Source organism: Coregonus lavaretus (assembly GCF_964263955.1).
Source record: "Coregonus lavaretus genome assembly, contig: HAP1_SCAFFOLD_4183, whole genome shotgun sequence".
Taxonomy (NCBI): domain Eukaryota; kingdom Metazoa; phylum Chordata; class Actinopteri; order Salmoniformes; family Salmonidae; genus Coregonus; species Coregonus lavaretus.
The window spans coordinates 25,376-53,071 of record NW_028156341.1 but is presented as its reverse complement, the minus strand read 5'-3'; the positions used below and the strand labels follow the sequence as shown (position 1 = coordinate 53,071).

Sequence of the window (27,696 nt, the reverse complement as noted above, 5' to 3'; positions counted from 1 at the left end):
ACTAATAAGCCTAAATGAGAACATCCTCTGGCAACTTACCCCCAGCTGGAGGCTACATTTACCCCCAGGTGGAGGCTACATTTACCCCCAGGTGGAGGCTACATTTACCCCCAGCTGCAGGCTACATTTACCCCCAGGTGGAGGCTACATTTACCCCCAGCTGGAGGCTACATTTACCTCCAGGTGGAGGCTACATTTACCCTCAGGTGGGGGCTACATTTACCCCCAGGTGGAGGCTACATTTACCCCCAGCTGGAGGCTACATTTACCTCCAGGTGGAGGCTACATTTACCCCCAGGTGGGGGCTACATTTACCCCCAGCTGGAGGCTACATTTGCCCCCAGGTGGAGGCTACATTAACCCCAGGTGGAGGCTACATTTACCCCCAGGTGGAGGCTACATTTACCCCCAGGTGGAGGCTACATTTACCCCAGGCGGAGGCTACATTTACCCCCAGGTGGAGGCTACATTTACCCCCAGGTGGGGGCTACATTTATTTCAAAAATACTACAGATCACGAATAAACCAAAGAAGGCCTATCTTTCCATGGCAGTATACGGCACACCTACCCATGGCAGTATATAGCACACCTACCCATGGCAGAATACGGCACACCTACTCATGGCAGTATACGGCACACCTACCCATGGCAGTATACGGCACACCTACCCATGGCAGTATACGGCACACCTACCCATGGCAGTATATGGCACACCTACCCATGGCAGTATACGGCACTCCTACCCATGGCAGTATACGGCACACCAACCCATGGCAGTATACGGCACACCTACCCATGGCAGTATACGGCACACCTACCCATGGCAGTATACGGCACACCAACCCATGGTAGTATACGGCACACCTACCCATGGCAGTATACGGCACACCTACCCATGGCAGTATACGGCACACCTACCTATGGCAGTATACGGCACACCAACCCATGGCAGTATACGGCACACCAACCCATGGCAGTATACGGCACACCTACCCATGGCAGTATACGGCACACCTACCCATGGCAGTATACGGCACACCAACCCATGGCAGTATACGGCACACCTACCCATGGCAGTATACGGCACACCTACCAATGGCAGTATACGGCACACCTACCCATGGCAGTATACGGCACACCAACCCATGGCAGTATACGGCACACCAACCCATGGCAGTATACGGCACACCTACCCATGGCAGTATACGGCACACCTACCCATGGCAGTATACGGCACACCTACCCATGGCAGTATACGGCACACCTACCCATGGCAGTATACGGCACACCAACCCATGGCAGTATACGGCACACCTACCCATGGCAGTATACGGCACACCAACCCATGGCAGTATACGGCACACCTACCCATGGCAGTATACGGCACACCTACCCATGGCAGTATACGGCACACCTACCCATGGCAGTATACGGCACACCTACCCATGGCAGTATACGGCACACCTACCCATGGCAGTATACGGCACACCAACCCATGGCAGTATACGGCACTCCTACCCATGGCAGTATACGGCACACCAACCCATGGCAGTATACGGCACACCAACCCATGGCAGTATACGGCACACCAACCCATGGCAGTATACGGCACACCTACCCATGGCAGTATACGGCACACCTACCCATGGCAGTATACGGCACACCTACCCATGGCAGTATACGGCACACCTACCCATGAGTAGGATGGAGTCTTTCTACCTGCTTCCTAATGATGGTGACTTTTATGTATAATTGTATGAATGGGTTGTGCCCCAAGATACTTTTAAACCAGATTCACAAACTCACTATGACAGCATGTTGACCATTAATGCTGGATGCACAGATAAACAATCATGATCATTGAAACCATGAGGTCCAGACAGCTGGCCTTCGAGGAGGAAGTGCAGAATGCAATCCCTGTATAATTACACAACAGAGTTCATATGTTTCCTGTGGGTAATGTAATCCCTGTTGCTCTATCCAGACAATGGCATGTGGCCAAGTTCTGTTTGGCATTTTGGTGACTCATCTGCATAGCCTTGTGTGTTATTAGTATTATGTTGATTAGCAATCAGGTCAGAGAGTGCAACGGAAGAGAATTGGGACAGCAGGTGGAGACAGACTATGCAATGTTCGCATGAAATTATATTCGTTTTATTTGTAAATATCTTAAATAAAAATGCTCACTTCATCTACAACAGTGTATGTGAAAGTGTGGTAGACCGCAAACTAAATGAGAATATTTGTCATCATGTCACCTTGGACTGTTTTTAAGCCTGAATACATGAACGCATATTTAACATTCTTGTTAATAATGAATCTGTGTATTCATGTACATTTCTAACGGAAGTTAGACCGTGTTTGTAATGACTTCAAAAGCTCTAAGTAGATCAGGAACAGTAGATGTGAGTTGCGCTGCAGGGAGACATCTAAGAGCAGCCCATGGATATGTACCATCAATCTTATGAAGCTTCTTCTTCAAAGTGGAAAAGCCACAACAGAAAATATGCCAGGACCTTAGCTGTGTAGTGGTGCAGTGCTTCTCTGTTTCTGTTTTCAGGTGTGGATTATGACAGTACTTGTTGTACATCCACCGGTCAAGGCATACCTACCAGGCTTCCACTAGAACCTCAGGGTGAACCGGTCAAGGCATACCTACCAGGCTTCCACTAGAACCTCAGGGTGAACCGGTCAAGGCATACCTACCAGGCTTCCACTAGAACCTCAGGGTGAACCGGTCAAGGCATACCTACCAGGCTTCCACTAGAACCTCAGGGTGAACCGGTCAAGGCATACCTACCAGGCTTCCACTAGAACCTCAGGGTGAACCGGTCAAGGCATACCTACCAGGCTTCCACTAGAACCTCAGGGTGAAGAGGACACGGGAGAAATGCCAAAGTAAAAGGTACTGGTATTATAATTAAAGAGCTCCATCTTCTGGGTTAGAACAGTTATGGCAGTTGTGACGACATCAAATCAAAGTGAATTGGTTGTGTACACAGTTTATTTTACATTTAAGTCATTTAGCAGACGCTCTTATCCAGAGCGACTTACAAATTGGTGCTTTCAACTTATGATAGCCAGTGGGACAACCGCTTTTTTTTTTTTTTTTTGGGTGGTGGGGGAAGAAGGATTACTTTATACTATTCCAGGTTTTATCAGATGTTATAGCGGGTGCAGCGAAATGCTTGTGTTACTAGTTCCGAACAGTGCATCAAAAATGTCAAACAAGTATACAAATATTAATCCACTGATGACATACACTTTTATTTTGTTTTGGTATACATGCTGTTTTACATATTTATAACAAAACATGTAACGCTATTGTCTTGCTATCGTCTTAGCAATAAAAAACAAGCAACCGCAAAGGAATGACTTCTACAGAAGAATGATTTCTATTGCTATATGATATTTCAAAAACGTTTGAAATTCAAATTTCTTCAAGTTTAAATATTTTTAATTATACTTTACAATTTTACATCTAACAAACAAAATTTGACATGTAATGCCTCATGGTGCAGTTTGAAGGAAGTTGAAGGTAGTTCGGTGAGTGATTGCTAACTAGCGTTAGCGCAATGACTGGAAGTCTATCGGTACAGCTAGCAGAAACATAAAAATGGTATTTATGAGTTCATGTGCCTCTGGGTAAGTAGAAAAAAGGGCTTAGTTGCCAAAATTCAGCACTATCCCTTTAAGACTTTACCAATGGTAGTTATACTGCAGTACCTAGAGGATCTGTTTCCTGGACACAGATTTAGCATAGTCCTGGACAGAACAACATGCTGAATGGAGAATATCCATCAATAGTTCTTTTTAGTCCAGGATTAGGCTGATATCTGTGTGGGCAACCAGCCCTTAAGTATGATCCTTCAACTGTCACTAATCATACTTTTGAAATGTGTCAAGATTTAGGGTGTTACGGTATCCATATTAGGACAGCATCACATGTCCATGGAAGTTGTCCTAAAATGGATACCGTACCCCTGCCAACAGTCCTTTTCTCAGTGGTGCACAGAGCAATGGTTTAAAACAACAACGACCTGATATTAAAACCCAGAGACCAAATGCCATTTGCTCAGTTCAAAATACATCGCTAGCAGCTCAAAAGAATTGCACGGAAGAAAAGACAGCGGGTAAATGTTTACGCCCATTTGGTCACTCACTCTCCACATCTCACTACAACTACCACAGTGCATTAAGGCACCAGCCCTTTGAAATGAGCTGAGCGTAACCTTAACATAGGACAACACATGGCAGCATGGGTCTGTGGGCTAGCATGCAACACACAACTTAAAATGGCAAAAACAGCCCAATAATCATTCCTATACACTCTCTTATTTTGTTAATATTGTATGGTTTTTAAACACATTCTAAGACCATAACACAGAATATCATCTGAGTAAGCCTATGGAAGTTGAGGTTTTCAGGTAGGGGGAAAATAAATCACGCCAAGGCATTTGCATCCAGCTGAAATAAGGCCAGGATATCGAGCATGGCCTGTTTGATGTGTTTTCCAAAACGATGAGAGTCCTATTGGACAGAGAGGAAACAATTTAGAATGGACATGTTCTAAAGGCAAGCTGATACAATAGAACTTTAGAATGGACATGTTCTAAAGGCAAGCTGATACAATAGAACTTTAGAATGGACACGTTCTAAAGGCAAGCTGATACAATAGAACTTTAGAATGGACACGTTCTAAGGCAAGCTGATACAATAGAACTTTAGAATGGACACGTTCTAAGGCAAGCTGATACAATAGAACTTTAGAATGGACACGTTCTAAGGCAAGCTGATACAATAGAACTTTAGAATGGACACGTTCTAAGGCAAGCTGATACAATAGAACTTTAGAATGGACACGTTCTAAGGCAAGCTGATACAATAGAACTTTAGAATGGACACGTTCTAAGGCAAGCTGATACAATAGAACTTTAGAATGGACACGTTCTAAGGCAAGCTGATACAATAGAACTTTAGAATGGACACGTTCTAAGGCAAGCTGATACAATAGAACTTTAGAATGGACACGTTCTAAGGCAAGCTGATACAATAGAACTTTAGAATGGACACGTTCTAAGGCAAGCTGATACAATAGAACTTTAGAATGGACACGTTCTAAGGCAAGCTGATACAATAGAACTTTAGAATGGACACGTTCTAAGGCAAGCTGATACAATATAACCTGTATGGAGAGGCAGTTGGTATCAATAGTGGCTGGTCAGCCATGAAATTCAGGTCTGTATGTTACCCAGGCGATAGCGGAGTCTTTGTTTCAAGTGAGGACAGCTGATTGAAAGCAACATTCAAGATAGGCCATGAGGATCAGCCAACTCACCGTCTCAGGACTGGAGTGCTTGCTGGAGATATGGAAGTTAATGAGGTTTTCTCCCAAGATGATGTAGGACACACCATATCCATCATCTGCCACCTGACACAAAGAGAGAAACACAATCAGCGCGTGTAAAAGAGGATTACACGGCAGCACAGAGATAATTACACAAAATATTCTACTGTATTTTCAATTGCTAAATTTGAGAACTTGGGCCCTTTAAAATGTTATTATTTTAATTTAAGATTTGTTTTACAGGTTTTGCCCCACTATTTCTCAGATTCTACTGAGTTACAGTTCATATAAGGAAATCAGTCAAATGGAGTCAATTCATTATGCTCTAATCTATGGATTTCACATGACTGGTCAAAGATGCCTTAAAAAAAAAAGGTAGGGGCGTGGATCAGAAAACCAGTCAGTATCTGGTGTGATCACCATTTGCCTCATGCAGATCACCATTTGCCTGACATCTCCTTCGCATAGAGTCGATCAGGCTGTTGATTGTGGCCTGTAGAATGTTGTCCCACTCCTCTCCAATGGCTGTGTGAAGTTGCTGGATATGGGCGGGAACTGAAACACGCTGTCGTACACATTGATCCAGAGCATCCGAAACATGTTCAATAGGTGACGTGTCTGGTGAGTATGCAGGCCATGGAAGAACTGGGACATTTTCAGCTTCCAGGAATTGTGTACATGTCCTTGCTACCTGGGGCCATGCATTATCATGCTGAAACATGAGATGATGGCACGACAATGGGCCTCAGGATCTCGTCATGGTATCTCTGTGCATTCAAATTGCCATCGATAAAATGCAATTGTGTTAATTGTCTGTAGCTTATGCCTTCCCATACCATAATCCCACCGCCACCATGGGGCACTCTGTTCACAACATTGACATCAGCAAACCGCTCACCCCCACACGACGCCATGAATGTGGTCTGCGGTTGTGAGGCCGGTTGGACGCACTGCCATATTCTCTAAAATGACGTTGGAGGCAGCTTATGGTAGAGAACATTCAATTCTCTGGCAACAGCTCTGGTGGACATTCCTGCAGTCAGCATGCCAATTGAACGCTCCCTCAACTTGAGACATCTGTGGCATTGTGTTGTGTGACAAAACTGCACATTTTAGAGTGGCCTTTTATTGTCCCCAGCACAAGGTGCACCTGTGTAAGGATCATGCTGTTTAATCAGCTTCTTGATATGCCACACCTGTCAGGTGGAAGGATTATCTTGGCAAAGGAGAAATGCTCACTAACAGGGATTTGTGCACAAAATTTGAGAGAAATAAGCTTTTTGTGCGTATGGATATTTCCGGGATCTTTTATTTCAGCTCATGAAACATGGGACCAACACTTTACATGTTGCGTTTATATTTTGTTCAGTGTATGTTGTTGTTTCACATTTAGATTTTATGAGCACCAGGATGAAGAACTTATGTTTTAAGGGGGCATTACACTCCCAAATCTGCTCTGAAAACATCTGACAATCTTTAATGTTACTTTAATGTAATATCCCTTTAATGCCTGATTCATTTTGAGTAAAGGGCCCTATTGAGGTCGTGCAGGGAACTCACCGGGCCAAAGCCTCCCCCGCTGGACACGTACTCTGGGTGTCTGACCAGGTCAAACAGCTCCACCTGCTGGAGGGGAGTCTGACTGGTGGACAACCTCCAGGGCTCCGACAGCACCTACAGGAGAGGACACACACACACACACACGCACACGCACACGCACACGCACACGCACACGCACACACACACACACACGCTTTAACATACAAACCTCAAAAAAATTAATTTAAAAAAAACACTGTATAAAAACGAAAACACACAAAGATCTCCATTCCACTTTAAAGAGGAATAGTACATCCACAAGTCAAAATGCTGCATGTGACCTCTTTGAGGAAGGCTGAGTCCTCTCCCAGGTACTTGGAGACCACGTAGAGACAGAAGAGGTGGCGGTCGATGCCTCCTCCGGTCATGGCCAACCGGTACAGCTGCTGGTGTCTCGTCGCAGCTTCCTTCAACAGCTTCAGTCGCAGCTCTCTCTACAGAGAAGACAAGGAGTGGTAGGAAGAGACAAGGAGACTATATGAAAGAATGAAAGGGGATACCCTAGCACAACTCAATGCATTCAGCCGAAATGTGTCTTCCGCATTTAACTCAACCCCTCTGAGACAGAGCGGTGCGGGGGGTAACAAGTAATGGTGAAATCCGTCTCTTTTGGCCAATTACACCCAGATATCACAATCTAACTGAAAAAAATAGGTTGAAGCATTTTTCTTTTGAAGAACGTAAAAAAATATATATATTTAATGAGGACTGACCCACAACCTTTCAGTTCCTGTAATGCTCACAGAGGGTCCTTACCGGGGTGTCGTCCACCATGGAGCGGACGAAGGCACAGGTCTCCACGGTGCAGGAACGAACCGTCTCTGTGCGCCCCTCTCTGAACATACGCGTCATGGACGCCTCGTACGTTAGACAGAACCTCCCCTTGTCCTGGAAGTCAAATTCAATGTAATACAATTCAATAAACTTTGTATTTATCCACTCAGGGGTGATTAAGGAAAATCAGGTTCACATTTTGTTTAGAGTAAAAACTCTGTTAACCAGCCAGTAATCTGGTTATAACATATTATAACTAGAGTATAGTTTCTGTTAACCAGCCAGTAATGTGTGGTTATAACATATTATAACTAGAGTATAGTCTCTGTTAACCAGCCAGTAATGTGGTTATAACATATTATAACTAGAGTATAGTCTCTGTTAACCAGCCAGTAATGTGGTTATAACATATTATAACTAGAGTATAGTCTCTGTTAACCAGCCAGTAATGTGGTTATAACATATTATAACTAGAGTATAGTCTCTGTTAACCAGCCAGTAATGTGGTTATAACATATTATAACTAGAGTATAGTCTCTGTTAACCAGCCAGTAATGTGGTTATAACATATTATAACACATACAGTAGTAAGACATATAACAAGGTATTATACCTGTCGGCTAAAGTGTTACAGATTTTTCTTACTGGCACATTTTAGTCTTGTCATGTTTGGTAAATAAATAATACAAGTATATTTGTTATAGTTACTGTCCTTATTAAGGATGATTTTTATCTCCTCAAACTACAGATTGTTGACAGCTACTCACAGCATCCCTGGTATTCATTCACATGTCCTAAGGAAGCTCAATTCCCAACCTGGGTTTTCATATATCCATCATTCCCTCCTTCCAATTGCCCAGTTGGCTAATCCTGGCTAATTAGCCAATGGAGTCATCCAATCAGCTGATCCTCTTCCTGTTGCCAGTCAACAGAGGCAGAGATAATGACCCTACCCTGAAGTGAGCCAGCTGCAGGGCGATCTGGATGAAGGCATCAGGGCTGGTGCGACACTTTTTGATCAGGCCCTTCCCGAAGCTGTTGAAGGGGATGATGTGGGAGTCAACGTCGTCTGCCAGGGCCTTGGCCACCATCAGCGAGCTGGCGATGGCCGTCTGACACTGAGGCACCGCACAGGGGGAACAAAGACACTCTGAATCAGCCCATTTCACTTGGTCTCTGATGTATTTGATCAAAGAGCCTCAGTTGTTGATTTCATTTGAAGCTTTGAGATGAGACAGTTGAAGGGGGGGTCCTCAGAAAGGTGAGAGCTCAGGTGTAAAGGTGTGAAAACTGAAGGTCTTTCTAACATCCAATCTATTATCACACATGTACCAAACAGACAGGATCACTGGGGATCATGTTTGATCACTATAACAATGAAACAGAATGGAAAGGCTTGTGTGTGCATTAATGACATGCACTAATTGATAATAATTATGAAAACAATAAATAACTTTTGAAAAGGGGAACATCCCTACAACATTTTAGTTTAACCCAAACCCCCTGTGGTGGGCTACCTCAGCTGGGATGTTCCACTGCAGCCTCTGGGGGCCTGGGAGGGACGGGTGAGGGTTTCCTTTGCAGTGGCCTTCCTCTGTGTAACCCAGCTTGACAGGGTCCATCGACAGCACATGCTACAATTAGACAATAACGTCCTTTAGAGACATACATTTTTACATTTTAGTCATTTAGCAGACGCTCTTATCCAGAGCGACTTACAGTTAGTGAGTGCATACATTTTCATACTGGCCCCCCGTGGGAATCGAACCCACAACCCTGGCGTTGCAAGCGCCATGCTCTACCAACTGAGCTACACGGGGCCCAGACACCATTTGTCGTGCCAGCGATCTATTCCTGATAACCTATACAGACACAGTGTAAACATTAACACAAACTAATGAAGAAGAAGAAAGGGGTGTACTCTGCTAGCTACCTCCCAGAGGTGCCCTATGATGGGGGCATCTGCCCAGCTGTGCTCCGCGTTCAGACCCATGGTCCCGTTCCTGAACACGATGAGGTTGAAGGACTTATCAAACCACCTACAGGAAAAATACACAAACCCAAAACAGTGCTTGAGCACAGAGTAAGCTACAAACTCCAGTATTTAATTATTATTATTTTTTAAACATTTATTATACAAGTATTTTAATTCATAAGCGTTCATAACATTTATGAAAATGTCTAAACAATTTATAAGCATTCAGTAACATTCATAAGTAGTTATAACGGCTTATTCTTCAACATTTTTGTAAAGTGTAAAGTGTAGAATAAATGAGAGCCCAGGTAGATAACAATAGTAAGAATGTAATTTCCCACACTCAATCTGCATAATATGAAGGATTGGAGCCCTCGGTCTCACCTGTCGTAACATTTGCCGTGCAGCAGGGACTTGGCGTAGCTGTCCAGGGAGCGGACGGGATCGTCAGCCTTGTAACGCTGCTCTGTGTCGTCCAGGGTCACAAAGAAGGCAGCCTTCTCCACGGTGTCCAGGGCCTGCTGGTTCCTGCCCTGTCTCAGGTAGGCCTCTCGGGCCTCCGCCCAGGGCACCCTGCCAAGGTGGGGTGAACATAACATTGGGGAAACTTTTTTGATTAAATCATTTCTTATCACGGACAGTGGATTTTTACATCACCTTCAATATTTGGGTTGATCCAATTCAGTCTGCTTCAAGGTTTGTTTAAGGTTTGTTTAATTACGTTAATTCTATCAAGTCACCATAGGGTTTTCTACCCTTTGGAGGGAGGAGCCTCCTCTTAGATTACATTACTTTCGGCCAATCGGCGTGAATTTAAACTACTTCAGCAAATAAGCAACGGACAGAGAATATCCCATGATACCCGATGTGATGTCGAGAGGGCGACTTAGAAGAAACTGACATTATGCACCTTTAAAGCTCGTATCTAGGTCGCGTTCATTAGGCACCAAACGGATGAAAATGGACTGAAACGGGGAGGGGCTACCTGGACTCATCCAATGAGAAACACTCATTTTTATTTTCCATTTTTAAAAAACGTTTTCCGTTGCATGCTCTTACGAACAGGACCCTGGATGTGTATTTTCTGTACCAGTGTAGAATATATCCTGGGTCGTTCCATGTCATTTCAGCAAGCCATGACACCCACCATCTCAGATTGTTTCAAAATCGTTTCTAAAGTTAAAAACAGATTATAAGATAAGCATTCCTGCAACATTATTTTGTTTAAATATAATTTGATCTCTGAGAAATTAAGTTAGTTGATTGCACCCACATTGGCCATTTTAAATATAATATTAAATAAATCTAGAACATAACATCCGAATTGGACCCCCCCCAAAATTCTAACAATTAGTAAGACATGAGGATTTCAAAGAAATGGTCAAAAGCCACCCACGGACCACCCACGCCAATCCCAACCCAACAACGAGTATACAACATCGGTTCTCTATTTATAACAAGTAGTATGGAGCTGCGGCTCTGAGTTTTGTTTCTTCATACTATGTAATGCATTCTCAGTGAATTTGGTGATGTTTTTTCCCCCCCCTGTTCAGAGAAATTAGTCATTGATGTCCCCTCCTACTTCCTGATATTACCAGGTTCTGACCACTAGACCACTGTTCCTGCTATTTTTTTAAGAATCTCCCCCCACCCCCCATTAATTTTAAAGGGATAGGTCACCCAAATTACATTGGTTTTCTTAACCTGTAAGCAATCTATGGACAAGGTACGACACCAACCCATGCTTTGGTTTTGTTGACCTGGCCACTGTTTCCTGGCCACTGTTTCACAGCGCTTCATATCCAAATCATCTCAAGTAACATAATTGAGTTGCACAATACCATTTTAGATACTTTAGGATGATTTGAACATGAAGCATGAAAATGCTAATATAGGTACCACTGACTTGCAGACTGTTTACAGGGTAAGGAAACCAATACGCAATTTTGTAATTTGGGTGAACTATCCCTTTAACAAACAAATAAACACCTAATAGCAGGAACAGCACCATCTAGTGGGCAGAACCTGGTAATATTAGGATATAGGATGAGACATAAATCTAACAACTTCATTGACAAATTCTTTGGTCCTTTAAAAACCTGCTGTAAGTAAAATATTGTGTGCTATAGCTTAGAAGAAAAAAAAAATGTGACTCTGGATGACAACATAATGTTGTTTGTTTCCAACATTAGGGCTGTTTTCCTAAATAAGTTAAATCCGCTTCTTGATTTGTTTCCTTGCCACGATACTAACGAGGATCGCGATACTGGTATCGTCCCGGCCCTACATTACATAGGATGAAGGAACAATACTCCCAGCCGCAGCTCCATACAGAACTGATATTGTATACCCGCTTTTGGGTTGGGATTGGCGTGGGGTATGGGGGGGTCCGTGGGTGGCTTTTGAAAATGTCTTTGAAATCCTCATGTCTTACTCATTGTTGGAATTTTTTGGGGTCCAAAACGTTGTTCTTGATTTATTGAATATTATATGAATCCTATAATTAAAAAATTGACAATTTGGGTGCAATCAATTAACTTCATTTCTCAGAAACGATTTCACAACAATCTGAGATGGTGGGTGCTTTTTTTAAGGTGAGTCTCAGTTGGTAGAGCATGGCGCTCGTCACGCCAGGATCTTCAGTTCCATTTCTAGCTGGGGGGGGTCGGCCCGTAGGAAAATGTGTCGCTTCAGATAAAAGCGTTAATACGCGTAGCGTCGGCGTACCTGTCCCCAGCAGTGAGGGCGGCCAGGGTCTCCTCCCCCGGCTGGGGTTCAGAGGGGTCAGCCAGGATGCGCTCCATCTGCTGCTCTACGGCCCTGGGCGACAGCACCTGACCGTCGTAGAACATGGCCACTTTGAAGTAGCGCCCCCGGTGGTACACCACGATGTGCCTGCTGTCCCGCATATGCTGGATGGTGTCTGGACAAGCACAAGGGGTAGGGAGGGACAACTTTGTGTAACTTCCAACAAATTCACAACAAGAATATGATTATGGCTTAAAGGAGCTCTGATAAATTATTCACACAATTTGGACCTACTGAAGAATTTGCACAACAACAAAAAAAAAGGGGGGAAACTGCAGTACTACACTATGTCTAAAAAGGGTTTTCTAGAAACTAAGACAGAGTATCGAGGAGATACCTTGGAGAGACTAAATGTGGTTTGAACTGTTGTTTCAAGCGAAAGATTTGGAGAGTGTTCTCTAAAGCACAAACTATGGTTGGTGTAATTTCCAAGCAGCATTGAGAACTGCAGTGGGATTCTTTAGCATGAAACAAAAGTTAAAACACACAATGAAGAGGATCGCAATGAAACATGGGAGTCTAATTCAGGACACTTTGGAGCCTCGGTCACAAAAAAAAAGCGTGTTTTATTCCAGGGCCTGAATAGCCAATCTGTTATGTAAACTTGGCACTGAGCAAACAGCTCCATCCTGTGATGCCATTTGGCCTGTATGAAAGTGCCCATTGACTGGATATATTTGTGCACAGTCTGCGTACATTTAATGTACACTCGTAGGTTGTTAAATAATAGAATGATTAAATAATCTGTTCAATCCGCATTTGGTTTCCACACATTCTATGGTTCTTAGAACTGCTTTAGTCTGTGTGATTGAGAGACTGGGGAGGAAGAAGTGGCCATCTACCTGTATCTAGGCCTGGGATACGACTGGTGTTGAACATACGCTCATATTGGGCTGAGCACATTGGAATGGTATTTTGAAGCATGAGCTGAAAGGCAAATAGAAAAAAATGAAAAATGACCAAAGCACAAAAAGCCTGCTCTCCTAGAAACTGATGGGAGGGGGCTAGAGGGGGAGGGGGGAGGGGGGGGGGGGGGAGGAACCAGAACGGCTCACCTGCTCCCCTAGAAACTGATGGGAGGGGGCTAGAGGGGGAGGAACCAGAACGGCTCACCTGCTCTCCTAGAAACTGATGGGAGGGGGGCTACAGGGGGGGGTGATGAAAGAACCAGAACGGCTCACCTGCTCTCCTAGAAACTGATGGGAGGGGGGCTACAGGGGGGGGTGATGGAGGAACCAGAATGGCTCACCTGCTCTCCTAGAAACTGATGGGAGGGGGGCTACGGGGGGGGGGGGGGGGGGTGATGGAGGAACAAGAATGGCTCACCTGCTCTCCTAGAAACTGATGGGAGGGGGGCTACGGGGGGGGGGGGGGGGTGATGGAGGAACAAGAATGGCTCACCTGCTCTCCTAGAAACTGATGGGAGGGGGGCTACGGGGGGGGGGGGGGGGGTGATGGAGGAACCAGAACGGCTCACAGAAGAGAAGAGAAAGAAAGACAGATGGAAGGGGATTTGAAGGGAATGATTGGAGGGGATTGGGAAGGGTTTGAGATAGCTGATCCTATTTCACCAGCATGTTACAGACCTGATAAATTCACTCGTCTGGGTCAAAATAAACTATATTTCTGTACAATAACCATAAGTGTAGATAAGGACTTACAATCACCTACAGTGTCAGACAGTACCAAACAGTTATGAATGCAGGCCAAATGGGTGATACATGAGTTTGTTTTCATGGAACATGCTGGTGAAACGGGCATGGCTGGTGAGGAATTCTATGGGGACAGAAATGGGGGTGGGATAAGGGTGGGGTATGCTGGATCCAAAGCTCGTCTGTGACAATAACGCTCCCTCCTCTTACCCCGTTCCAGGCCTGGGAGGCGGGAAGTATTGAACAAGCGCTCCCATTGGGCGGAGCAAAGAGGAACTCTTTTATCCAGTGCAAAGAGCTGCACCAGAGATAACATCCCGTCCGCAAGTGTGAAACAGAAACAGTGATATTTATGTCATTTGGTATTAAATAGGGAAGAGGAATACACATTAGGGTCATAAAGAAAATAACACTTAGATGAGAAGCAGCGACCAAAAGTGAAGGCTCTTTACCGGTTTGATCTGCGCTCGGTCCAGCATTCTCCTGTACAGCATGATGGCATGGATAGCATTGCCTGCCCGAGCGGCCTGCAGACTGGTGGGAAACACATACAGGAAGTCCTAAGAGAGAGGGAGTGAGAATGGAGAAAAAGCTGACAATCAACTGAATGAATGAAAAATAGAATGACAATGGATAAAGAGAAATATTGACAAGAGATAATCCGATCAAATACTCTGATGAATTGCCAAATTGGTAAACATCCATAAACACATAATAATATTAACAACACATAATGTTGTCAGACAGTACAGTAAGAAAATAGACTAAAACTGCTTCTCCAATAGAAATCCCCGATCACACTTGTAGGCAATGTCATAGAGGCTTGGCTAGCTAAGCTCATGTGTAGAAACACATCATCGGTTCTAACGGTCGTCTCGCGCCAAACTGCGGAACGTGCAGGCCTTAAAATCAAAGGTACTGTTTTTGATGAAAATTCAAAATGTGTCAGTTTGTCACTTTCACGAGGTTGGAGTAATAGAATGTTCCAACTACTTAAGACATTGGCTCGAATCTAGGTTGTGCCTTTAGATTTCGACAAAATTAACAACGAAGGAATAATTTTGCACTTCTCAAACCCTGTTCTGTTTGATCTGTTTCGCAAGCGTTCCCGGAAGTTTGGCGATGTTGCGCCTCTGGGTTTAGAAACTCTGTGATACTATTACCCCCTCATTCGTAGCAGCTTGACGATATACAATGCTAGTACTGACTCTTACCATTGCATAGTAGTTGCTGTTGACCATGATTGGTCCACGGCCTCTTAGGTAGATGTACTCCTCCCACCAGTCACTGACCTGAGAACAGCCAGACATGTCAGATCATTCGAAAAGCTATGGAAAATGTTTTAAGCTATCTAAGAAAATCTGATGAAAACCATATTTAATTAATGTGACTCACATAGTTTGTAGCCCACCAAGATTTGAGTTTCAGGTACCACTGAAGTCTAGGACCCAGGCCTTTCTCAAAATCCTTGGCGAGACCCTCCATCCTCAAGTACTGTTCGTCGTCCATGAGAGGACGGGCAGATTCAAGGTACTAGCAGAGGAAACATGTATGACAATCTAACATGGCACACCTTCAGGAGTTCTATAAATCGCCACATTGTACCCCTCTAGTAAATGGTTGTGATGGATAAAGCTGCGATTTGCTTTGTTCCTGTTGCTCACTCTATTGATGGTGTCCTTCACTGAGGGCAGAGGGAGCTGTGGTAACGATGTCTGGAAGCTGTACAACTGGGGATTTCGCCTGCCGGAGAAGATCTTCACCAGTACCTGCACTCACAATTATGGGTCTGTTAAAGGAGAAGTCTACCTTCAAATAAAAGGTTCATCTTTTTTTCCCCCCCAGTCTTTTGTCTATTTGGTCGGGGGGAAATATTTCTGACATAGTTATGAGCTTTCTAGGTATCATATTTCTGTAGCCCCACCTCTACCCGGCATTGGTTTCCCCACAGGGCAACACGTGACATGGTTGTTTGCAGTCGACTCACCAGCCAGATGCGTGTCCTCCACGGCACGGTGCCATGACAGGCATACATCCATCCATGCCAGGAGAGCAGCCACTTGAGTGCAGTTCGCATGGTGAAGAAGACAGCCACCCAGAGCCCTGTGCCAACTAGCACCCCGCCAACCACCTGCTGGTTCTCCAAGGACATGTAGCGACTGCAAGGAGAGAGGCAAAGCATCCCTTACTGGCCATAAACATGCTAAAATGTAATTGTATCTATGGGATAGCGAGTGAGTGAGTTGAGACTTTACCTAACAGGCAGGTGAGCACCCACTTTGGTGAACAGTGCGAAGGAAGGGTCAGCTTGGACGTACTTTGCCCTCCCCATGTACAACCCCACCACTAACATCAGGCCGGTGGGACTGCCAGGGTACACACCGGTCATCACCCCATTCTGTGAAGGAAATGATATTCAGCTGTTTGACACATCAACATCACTGTTTGTTTGTTTGTATTTATGTCGTCTGCTGTCGTTTTATGTCTGGTATAACTTGGTACTGCTATGCCTGGCGGCAATTTCCCTTGAGACAAAGCACCTTGAAGCGGATGAACTTTTTCTTCCAGGAGTGCAGGCCAGACAGGTAGATTTGTCTCAGGGCCTCGTGGCTCAGCTGCAGATCAATGCCGTCTGGAGAGACGGTGAACTGGAACGCCACAGCCTGGTGAGCTTCTGCCATGACTCTGCCAGAGGTTCTCTACAGTCGAAAAAACATAACAAAACATCACCAAAACACACAGTCCCTTCATCACAAGATAAAACCTGAAGCACACTGGCTTCTAGAATAAAATGACCTTCTCTGGTAAGCTACTTAGCGAGAAAGGACCCACCCACTCATGAGCTACTTAGCTAGAAAGGACCCACCCACTCATGAGCTACTTAGAAAGGACCTTCTCTCAAACAGATGTGACAAGTGGGTGGGAAGCATTTGTTCCATTCAGTGAGCAAAAATCTAGTAACGTAATGGTGTGATAAAGCAGGACTATTTGAGTTTGGCCAATGACAGATGCGCAGCACGACTGCATAAAAGACAGCCTGAAACGCAACCACACTGTATCAACAGAACCATGGTCTCCAAGCAAGATATCAGCACAGACAGAAGGGGTCAGTTATAAATATCTTTGATGTCAGCTAACGTTAGCTAGCTAACGTTAATGCCGAGTCAACTTTGTGAATTCCAAGGCAGAGATACTAGCCAGTTGCCTTGTTTGGTTAATATAGCTAATTGTTGTGACATTCATCTGTTAACTAACAGACCGCTTGTTCTGCCATTACCTAACTAACTAGCTAGCTAGCTAGCTAGGTAGCTAACTGGCAGCAAATTGTGGGAAGCGCTGGCTAGTTAGCTATGTTAACGTTAGACAGCTAGCTAGCTAAATAGTTTGATAGCAGGTGAAATCAACAATCAAACTCACATAGTATCTTCAAATGACTCCTTTCAAATATATTTTAGTACAAATACATTTCAGCTGCGATTTCAACGACACCAAGTTAGCTAGCTACTACACGCTGGGCTACGTCGGACGCTCTGGCATGTTCCAGGTTGCATAGATAGGACATATTGAAGGCTGACTGTCTATCCGATGGGGCCAGGGTTCCGGTCTAGAAGCACGGTTTCGACTGCTCCTACAGTTTGGCTTCGGTACTGCAGTATAACTGACACCCGGCCCAGAATTCCATACACAGCCACATAGAAAAGTCAGATTTGAAAATTCCTTATAAAAACACTTTCATTATTGTAATTCTTTTTTGAATATTTGATGAGGGTTGTTGACAACAACCACCTGTTTTCAATGGAGAGAGATGCTATGCTACAAGCCTCATGCCATGAATATGCATAACCATCTCGAGACAACTCCGATATAAAGTGTTTTTTCTCAAAGTTGCCGGGATGCCACGTGTCCTACATATCAGTACGCTCGTAACAACTTGAGCATTATGAAACGTCTATTCGATCAAATAAACCTCACTGAGCAAATAAGCCATTCCATTTTTATTGACCAAATTCGACACTCATTGACCTCCATACAAAAACTCCTTGCTTGGTGAGCAAAACAACGCCACCTGCTGGAGTTGCGCCTCTCTCTTCCTCTCTGGTGCTAGTGCACTTCTTCTTCCGTGAGGCCAACGGCCTGGGAGGACGGGACACCACCGCTCAACACACCCTGTAACTCTTCTGAAGTCAAATCTCGTACACCCAAATACTTCTCTGCAGCTGCCACCACAACCTCTATTTTCTGCGACTTACGTTCCATCCCTGCGGTACAGTTGATAACCATTGCTATAAACTCTAAGAAGCCAATCTTACTGAAGCATATGTCATTCGTTGGCCTATCCCTCTGTGTTGGCACAGATCTACTACTCACAGGGATCCTCTCAGGACCCTTGACCCATCTTCCTCTACTTTCTTCCCAGCCTCAGCATACGACACCCTCTGCATTGCTCTAACCCAGGTAACCTCAACCTGCCTCTCTCGCACCGGACACTTCTGATTCCCAGCACCATGGGCACCCCTACAATTAACACATACCACTTCTTTACCTATACTACACATTCCTTTGTCTCATTGCCCTTCTACACACCTAGGAGCCACCCTCCTACACACTGCTGCCACATGCCCATAACCTTGACACCTGTAACAAAGTAATGGATTCGGCACAAAATCTCATACGGTATAACTGAAATATCCTAACATCACTTTGTCGGACAAAGACTCAACATCAAAACTCAAAAGAACAGACAATGGCTCTTCTGTTTCACCACTCACGCCACCCTGTCTGCGTCGCACCAAACAACGATCATCACAAACACCAGGAATCTTCCCCTTCATCTGGTCCACCTTCACATTTACCGCTACCCCAGTAATCACTCCTTTCAATGGCGCCCTGTTCTTGAGAGAAAAACAAGTCACCGCTTTTGTCCTTATTCGTGTGGCGTGGAGCGCAGACTCCCTCTGACCAACAGAAACACAGACAATTATCACAAGCCCACTTCGGGTTACCTTCACCGACTCCTCAGCACCCAACTCCATTTTCACCCACCCTGAAACCACATATGAATCAGACAAAAGGCAGGGGTCCACTTTCTCCAAAAATGTCACTCCTACCGTAACAGACTCATCTTTATCCTGACCATCGGTGCAAGGCTCGGGCTCCAAGAACCTCACCAAACCTGCCACCTCTGGTAATTCGCCCTCATTCACTTCTATTTCGCCTCCAGAACTGGATCCTGCGGACAGCTCACACTTCTTCGACCTACCATCTCCCTTTTTTTCCCACCATCTTCAACAGATTCAATCCCACCCTCTGCCTCTCTCACTGTCTTCAACCTCCACCTCTCTCTTTCCTTCCATTCTTCCTACGTATTCCAAGTATACGTCTCCTTGTGATAATACTGCACTTCTCCTAACATCTCATTCTGGCCCTCTCTAGGGACTCCATTTCCTCCTCCCTTGATCAAAGTCGCTATGACCGGAACTCGATGCTAGTGCACATGTGATGTTGGTCCTTATAACCCGGATATAGACGGTCCATGGATCGGCGTATGCGAACGTGAGTAGATTACCTTGAACACTAAGGTTGGACATCTTGGACGCCGTCTCCAGTTGTTATTATACCTCAGTGGTCTAGGCTGGGCAGATGAACCCGTATGGATGTAAAATCATTGACATAATGATTTGAGCGTGTAGAATAGATTTGTCGTTGTAAACACAATTTGCAAGTGTGTAACTGATGAGTTATGAACGTGTAGTTCTAATCGCATTCGCAAACTTGTAAGTTAATATTTGCGAGCAATAATTGCATCTGTACACCTGCGAATGTCAATTTCGCACACTCAGACTTTTGGCACTACTTTAGCGCCCTACCGTGAAAAAAGGATTTGTAGATGTGCAAGCTAGGAGAGAGAGCAGAAGCTCTGGGAGGTGGGACCTGTTTCTTCTAACCAATTAGTCTGGTTGGTTGGTGACAGCTCACATGGGCCGTGTTGTCTAGCACAACCACCTGTCAATCACGATGTGCGTCACCAGTTTACCACAGACTGATTGTGCAATGTCCACCAATGAATCCCAGCTGTTAGCTGTCATAGTGGGTAAGTTTAAATGTCTTTCTTTTATGACTAGGTAGCAAGTTTTTTTTCTTCTTCTTTGTAATACATTTTTGGAAGCTATTGTCCAAGTCATTGTCATTAAGCATTTGTAACTCTAACGTTGTAGTCTGATACTAGCTACCAAAATCGATTCCTCATGGGGATTCCACCCTGTTCCTTTCTCTCTGCTTCCACCATTCCTCATGGGGATTCCACCCTGTGCCTTTCTCTCTGCTTCCACCATTCCTCATGGGGAGCCCACCCTGTGCCTTTCTCTCTGCTTCCACCATTCCTCATGGGGATTCCACCCTGTGCCTTTCTCTCTGCTTCCACCATTCCTCATGGGGAGCCCACCCTGTGCCTTTCTCTCTGCTTCCACCATTCCTCATGGGGATTCCACCCTGTGCCTTTCTCTCTGCTTCCACCATTCCTCATGGGGTATTCCACCCTGTGCCTTTCTCTCTGCTTCCACCATTCCTCATGGGGAGCCCACCCTGTGCCTTTCTCTCTGCTTCCACCATTCCTCATGGGGGATTCCACCCTGTGCCTTTCTCTCTGCTTCCACCATTCCTCATGGGGTATTCCACCCTGTGCCTTTCTCTCTGCTTCCACCATTCCTCATGGGGAGCCCACCCTGTGCCTTTCTCTCTGCTTCCACCATTCCTCATGGGGAGCCCACCCTGTGCCTTTCTCTCTGCTTCCACCATTCCTCATGGGGAGCCCACCCTGTGCCTTTTTCTCTGCTTCCACCATTTCTCATGGGGAGCCACCCTGTGCCTTTCTCTCTGCTTCCACCATTCCTCATGGGGTATTCCACCCTGTGCCTTTCTCTCTGCTTCCACCATTCCTCATGGGGAATTCCACCCTGTGCCTTTCTCTCTGCTTCCACCATTCCTCATGGGGAATTCCACCCTGTGCCTTTCTCTCTGCTTCCACCATTCCTCATGGGGAGCCCACCCTGTGCCTTTCTCTCTGCTTCCACCATTCCTCATGGGGAGCCCACCCTGTGCCTTTCTCTCTGCTTCCACCATTCCTCATGGGGATTCCACCCTGTGCCTTTCTCTCTGCTTCCACCATTCCCCATGGGGAGCCCACCCTGTGCCTTTCTCTCTGCTTCCACCATTCCTCATGGGGTATTCCACCCTGTGCCTTTCTCTCTGCTTCCACCATTCCTCATGGGGTATTCCACCCTGTGCCTTCCTTCTTTTCTTCCCATTCCTTCCCTATATTCCTTACCAGGAAGTCAACCGGGTCTATGAATCCCCCTTACTATTATTGCTATTCCTACAATTTCTCCCTGTCTATATTGCTTAGGTACTCTTTCATACACTCTCCTAATTTCAGTAAGGGCCTCCTGCATAACTATTGCCACTTGATTCCTTTTATGTCAGAGCCCATCTTGTACCCTCCCTGTTGCTTTTAACACCCCTGCCCCTGAGACCTCTACACTAACCCCATACTGCCCTAAACTATCCATTTTAATAACAACTTCATTCATTTACTCCAGGATCTGGCTCCTTTATCACCCTAGTTAAGTTTATTTGGTTTTGTTGGCATGCCGTCCAATATCTTTCTCCTAATTGATCTCTTATCCATTTAGATACCCCCGGCACCACAAGTCATATATTCATTACACAGATCTACTAAAATCATCTGTGTTCTTCCATTAAATTCCTCTTCTACATTCCAATTTGACAGAGAACCAGGTAGATGCTTCACCATTGGCTGCCAGGATGCCCGAGGGGTTTACTCTGATTTACTCATTGTTACACAGTAAAGTCTATAGCTAGTTAGTTTGCTCCTTTCCCGGTTTGGGCGCCAATGATACCCCCAATTTAGCTATTCCCTTTATAATTATATTTTAGCACGTTCCACATTTCCTAACTTACACCAGCCAAGAGTTTCAGTCTCGTCAAAACTTTGACTCCTTTAACACAATTTATTTATAGTCACGGCCTCCGACTGCCTTTAATAATCTAAAGATCTTTCTGAACCTTTCCTCTGTAGTAACTCCCTCTGTTTAAGGATCTGTTCAAGTAGATCACCTACAAAGCTGCCACAAAGTTCCAAGAATCTCATAAATTCTCAACACTATTGCGTATATTTCCTATATCCCCAAATAGTCCAAGGATTTCCACGGATCTATCCCAGTCGAGATTTCCAAATCCCAAAGCTTGCAAACCCCCGGACGAGCGCCCATATTGTCAAAGCTAAAATACCACCTCTGCAGGATTTAACAATTCAACTCGCCCCTACCTACCCAATAGCAGGTCAGTTAATCCTCCTCATTAATTCCCACAGATCTGATAGATGCCGCTCTGCCTTACCACTGAGCTAGTATACAGCTAGGGACTGTTCCTCAACCTCAACAGTAAGGGCCTTACAGTAAAGTGGGTTATCCCCGAAGTCGACTGCCTACGCTTCTTCACCCGGCGCCTTCTCAGGATTGTCCAGGCCAGAGCTTCCACTTCAGTACACTATGAGTGGGTCACACTCCTCTGGGTTGGCTTTAGCCCAGAGACGCCCCTCCCTACGACTCCTACCAATGCACTCAGTACCTATAGTTCGGTCTCAGGTTAGGTTCCTTTATACCAGCCACTCGGGTTCCCGATAGACTAACTAACCAGATGCTAAAAATCCTCAATTAATCAAGTCTATTTCAGAAACCTAGAGTAAAACGCCATGCACTTGTATGACTCTTTGATGACACAGGGTTTCAGAACAATAAAGCAAGTTTATTCCAAATTCCAGAAACGGGCATTAAAATCTCAGATCAATAAATCACAAATCAATATCACCAATCAATGATAAGTGAAAATCAACAGTGAATTAAATTGAAAGAGCTTCAGCGCCCTTAACTAAACCCTTATTGGGTTGCCAATAAAATATTATTTGTCTATTACAATTTTAGCACAACATTCAATAACAAGAAAAACAGTTTCTTACCTTCTACAACTTTATAAACAGTTTTTTGGCTCCCCCCTCAGGATGATCAGTCCCTCAGACTGTGTCTAAAAACTCTAACAACTACTTTAACACACTTCTATCAATGAGGTAACCTTAAGGATTCACTAAGTACAATACAAATCTAAATACGAATATAATAAAAAGCTCAATATATTTTTAGCTCAGAAGCTACAGCAAAAAAACTTATTCCAGCAGGTGACAGGTTCCAAAAGGTCAAGGTCAAAGGGAGTCCTCCCCTTCTCCAAAATCATGCCTCCTACCCTCCATCTTCTTTTCTGCTAACTCATTGTGGCCAACACCTGCTCAAATGATGCACTCAGTGGTGGACACCCAATGCGGCCATTGCTCAAAAGTTGCTTTTTCAGCACCCCCTAAGCCCTGCCCTTTTCTCACCTAAGCAGGACGTACGCTTCAACCTCCTGTCTGCTCTCACCTGGGGATTTCCAGAAGCTAGCACCTTTAATATACTTCTTTAACTTTTAAAACACTAATTTTTAAAGAACCTTCCTTACTCCACTCAATTATAATCTCACTCCAACCTAACTTATTAACTCCTACCTAACTCATTACCCCCCTTACATCCTAAACATCTAATATTTTAAACGTTTAAACATAATAACATCTCATTGCCAAACTCCTACAGGCCCTATGGCCTTGTCCCCAAGGCCCATCAAACATGGTCTAATATACATTGTACCCTAAAAGCAAACATCATTATAACATTCTTAACCATTTTACTGCATTACTTTAATCACCCTTTAATATCTCCCACTGTATATTTCAACCTTTAACATTTAACATATTTAACATTTTAATTATTATCTTACTAAATTCCAGTCCCAATTCATTTCTTTTTCTTTAATCAATGTCAATTCTCAATGTTCATTCTTCTTTGTGCTCCATGTGTTCTCCCGAGTGGCGCAGTGGTCTAAGGCACTGCATCGCAGTGCTAGCTGTGCCACTAGAGATCCTGGTTCGAATCCAGGCTCTGTCGTAGCCGGCCGCGACAGGGAGACCCATGGGGCAGCGCACAATTGGCCCAGCGTCGTCCAGGGTAGGGGAGGGAATGGCCGGCAGGGGATGTAGCTCAGTTGGTAGAGCATGGCGTTTGCAATGCCAGGGTTGTGGGTTTGATTCCCACAGGGGGAAAAATATATAATGTATGCACTAACTGTAAGTCGCTCTGGATAAGAGCGTCTGCTAAATGACTAAAATGTAATGTAAAATGTCATGTGAAAGTGAAACTTCTTCGTGTGTGGTTGTATGCAAGTGTGGCCTTCCTACCCATGCCCTCTGTCACTAAAATGTCACAGAAAACTGGGCCTTAGCCTACAAAAAAATGATTAAAACACACTGTTTTGCAATGAAGGTCTACAGTAGCCTCAGCAGCACTCTGTAGGGTAGCACCATGGTGTAGCCGGAGGACAGCTAGTTTCCTTCCTCCTCTGGGTACATAGACTTCAATATAAAACCTAGGAGGCTCATGGTTTTCACCCCCTTCCATATACTTATTAATTAATAATTATGACAACTTCCCATAGGATGCCCTTCAACCTATCACAGCTCTTGCTGCATGAACTGACCTGTTGTCCACCCAATCAAAGGATCAGCGAATCTAGTACTGAAAGCATGAGCTACAGCTAGCTAGCACTGCAGTGCATAAAATGTGGTGAGTAGTTGACTCAAAGAGAGAAAGACAATAGTTGAACAGTTTTGAACTCATTCATTTCTTTAAAAATGAAGTTGGAGAGCTAGCTGTATTTAGTTGTATTTTTTTCACTTTCACTAAGCTAGCAAATGCAGCTAGCTAGTTTAGCCTACTCAAACACCCGGCTCAAACAGAGAGGGATGCCATGTTAGCTAGCTGTCTATGGCTATCCAACACTGGAACTCTTCCAAGTCAAGGTAAGCTTTTGGTTTTATTAATTTATTGCCACCGGGGCCCGCCGGTGTAACTGCTAAAATTCTTGCTGACTGTACACTGTACTGCATGATTGTAAAAGGTTTACTAACGTGTTAGTTCTAGTAGCTACAGTGGGGAGAACAAGTATTTGATACACTGCCGATTTTGCAGGTTCTCCTACTTACAAAGCATGTAGAGGTCTGTAATTTATCATAGGTACACTTCAACTGTGAGAGACGGAATTGTCAAAGTCGCGTCAATTCAAATCTGGTATTAGGAACAAAAGAGGTCAACACGACTTCTAAGATATACTAGTTATTTTAATTAATGCAAAAACCTTCAATGGTAAATATGATGTTTCGTATATACGGGCTCTCTGAGATACCTCGCAGGGCACCCCAGAGAACTAAAGACATTGTTCCAGATTCAATATTCAAATACTCTGACAGAGGGAATTTCCCACTTCTCTGCTGGCCAATTAGAGTAGAGACTTGAGCGTGGTTTAAACTTACTCAGCCAATCCATTGATGCACCCCTGTTGCCAGCCTCTTCTGTTACCAGGCATTACGTTCATCATAACAACCTATCATAGTGAGAAGAGCCAGCTCCCTTAGACATCATTCCTATGTCCAAGGAAGGCTCACAGATCACAAAGAACCAGTATATTCCAGCATCTGGAGACACAATCCTTATCTCATTCTACCCCCTAAAACAGCTCTTCACATCAATCACAGCCTCCCAGGTGTCACAGCCTACATTAGCCCAGTCAAGAATGCATTCTTTCTAAGTTAGTCATCCCATCAATTTAGGAGAATAATAAATCCCCAATAGAATCTAAAACAAAAATCCAGAAAATCACATTGTATGATTTTTAAGTAATTAATTTGCATTTTATTTATTTTTATTTTTTTGGGGGGGGATGGATCAGCTTAATATTGCAGATATATTGTATCTTCTATCAATGTAATTGTCTGCATCACTTCCAATCCCCCATGTTTTTTATATATATACTCCCCTTTATTACTTTTCAACACCGCCATTGCATTTTATTGCATGACATAAGTATTTGATCACCTACCAACCAGTAAGAATTCCGGCTCTCACAGACCTGTTAGTTTTTTTAAAGAAGCCCTCCTGTTCTCCACTCATTACCTGTATTAACTGCACCTGTTTGAACTCGTTACCTGTATAAAAGACACCTGTCCACACACTCAATCAAACAGACTCCAACCTCTCCACAATGGCCAAGACCAGAGAGCTGTGTAAGGACATCAGGGATACAATTGTAGACCTGCTGGGATGGGCTACAGGACAATAGGCAAACAGCTTGGTGCAAAGGCAACAACTGTTGGCGCAATTATTAGAAAATGGAAGAAGTTCAAGATGACGGTCAATCACCCTCGGTCTGGGGCTCCATGCAAGATCTCACCTCGTGGGGCATCAATGATCATAAGGAAGGTGAGGGATCAGCCCAGAACTACACGGCAGGACCTGGTCAATGACCTGAAGAGAGCTGGGACCACAGTCTCAAAGAAAACCATTAGTAACACACTACGCCGTCATGGATTAAAATCCTGCAGCGCACGCAAGGTCCCCCTGCTCAAGCAAGCGCATGTCCAGGCCCATCTGAAGTTTGCCAGTGACCATCTGGATGATCCAGAGGAGGAATGGGAGAAGGTCATGTGGTCTGATGAGACAAAAATAGAGCTTTTTGGTCTAAACTCCACTCGCCGTGTTTGGAGGAAGAAGAAGGATGAGTACAACCCCAAGAACACCATCCCAACCGTGAAGCATGGAGGTGGAAACATAATTCTTTGGGGATGCTTTTCTGCAAAGGGGACAGGACGACTGCACCGTATTGAGGGGAGGATGGATGGGGCCATGTATCGCGAGATCTTGGCCAACAACCTCCTTCCCTCAGTAAGAGCATTGAAGATGGGTCGTGGCTGGGTCTTCCAGCATGACAACGACCCGAAACACACAGCCAGGGCAACTAAGGAGTGGCTCCGTAAGAAGCATCTCAAGGTCCTGGAGTGGCCTAGCCAGTCTCCAGACCTGAACCCAATAGAAAATCTTTGGAGGGAGCTGAAAGTCCGTATTGCCCAGCGACAGCCCCGAAACATGAAGGATCTGGAGAAGGTCTGTATGGAGGAGTGGGCCAAAATCCCTGCTGCAGTGTGTGCAAACCTGGTCAAGACCTACAGGAAACGTATGATCTCTGTAATTGCAAACAAAGGTTTCTGTACCAAATATTAAGTTCTGCTTTTCTGATGTATCAAATACTTATGTCATGCAATAAAATGCAAATTAATTACTTAAAAATCATACAATGTGATTTTCTGGATTTTTGTTTTAGATTCCATCTCTCACAGTTGAAGTGTACCTATGATAAAAATTACAGACCTCTACATGCTTTGTAAGTAGGAGAACCTGCAAAATTGGCAGTGTATGAAATACTTGTTCTCCCCACTGTATGTTGACTATGACGTTATTAGCTAATATGGTGACAATGATGTAGGCTGTGTGTAGCGGTTAGTGGTTATTATGAAGGTTTGGCTTGGAACCTGGTCACAGACTGCTGA

The 27,696-nt window shown here is 44.6% G+C and overlaps 2 protein-coding genes across 2 annotated transcripts in view; one reads left to right on the top strand and one right to left on the bottom strand.

Moving 5' to 3' along the window:
- Positions 1–3,243: 3,243 nt before the first annotated feature.
- Positions 3,244–17,688, bottom strand: LOC311126450 (carnitine O-palmitoyltransferase 1, liver isoform-like). The gene is made up of 19 exons (XM_084200447.1): positions 17,574–17,688; positions 16,697–16,855; positions 16,412–16,554; positions 16,144–16,315; positions 15,821–15,925; positions 15,552–15,689; positions 15,371–15,448; positions 14,609–14,716; positions 13,347–13,431; positions 12,424–12,619; positions 10,081–10,269; positions 9,655–9,760; positions 9,239–9,355; positions 8,675–8,839; positions 7,704–7,835; positions 7,229–7,381; positions 6,909–7,022; positions 5,340–5,432; positions 3,244–4,531 (listed from the first exon to the last, which is right to left on the bottom strand). Exons 2-19 carry the CDS (start codon positions 16,835–16,837, stop codon positions 4,445–4,447), a joined length of 2,322 nt encoding a protein of 773 aa, XP_084056573.1. The 5' UTR covers positions 16,838–16,855; positions 17,574–17,688; the 3' UTR covers positions 3,244–4,444.
- The window catches only part of LOC311126448 (cysteine--tRNA ligase, cytoplasmic-like), a 31,326-nt gene continuing 20,837 nt past the window's right edge, over positions 17,208–27,696 (top strand). The window contains exon 1 of the mRNA XM_084200445.1: positions 17,208–17,262. Coding sequence (XP_084056571.1) covers positions 17,226–17,262 — 37 coding nt within the window. The 5' untranslated portion in view covers positions 17,208–17,225. The remainder of the gene's footprint in view (positions 17,263–27,696) is intronic.

Excerpts from the sequence above, each read along its gene's own strand:
- LOC311126450 (XM_084200447.1), bottom strand. The coding sequence starts at position 16,837 with ATGGCAGAAGCTCACCAGGCTGTGGCGTTCCAGTTCACCGTCTCTCCA. Across the intron at positions 13,432-14,608 it reads ACCGAGCGCAGATCAAACCG|CTCATGCTTCAAAATACCAT; the intron begins GTAAAGAGCCTT and ends TTTGCCTTTCAG. Across the intron at positions 10,270-12,423 it reads GCCCTCACTGCTGGGGACAG|GGTGCCCTGGGCGGAGGCCC; the intron begins GTACGCCGACGC and ends CCACCTTGGCAG.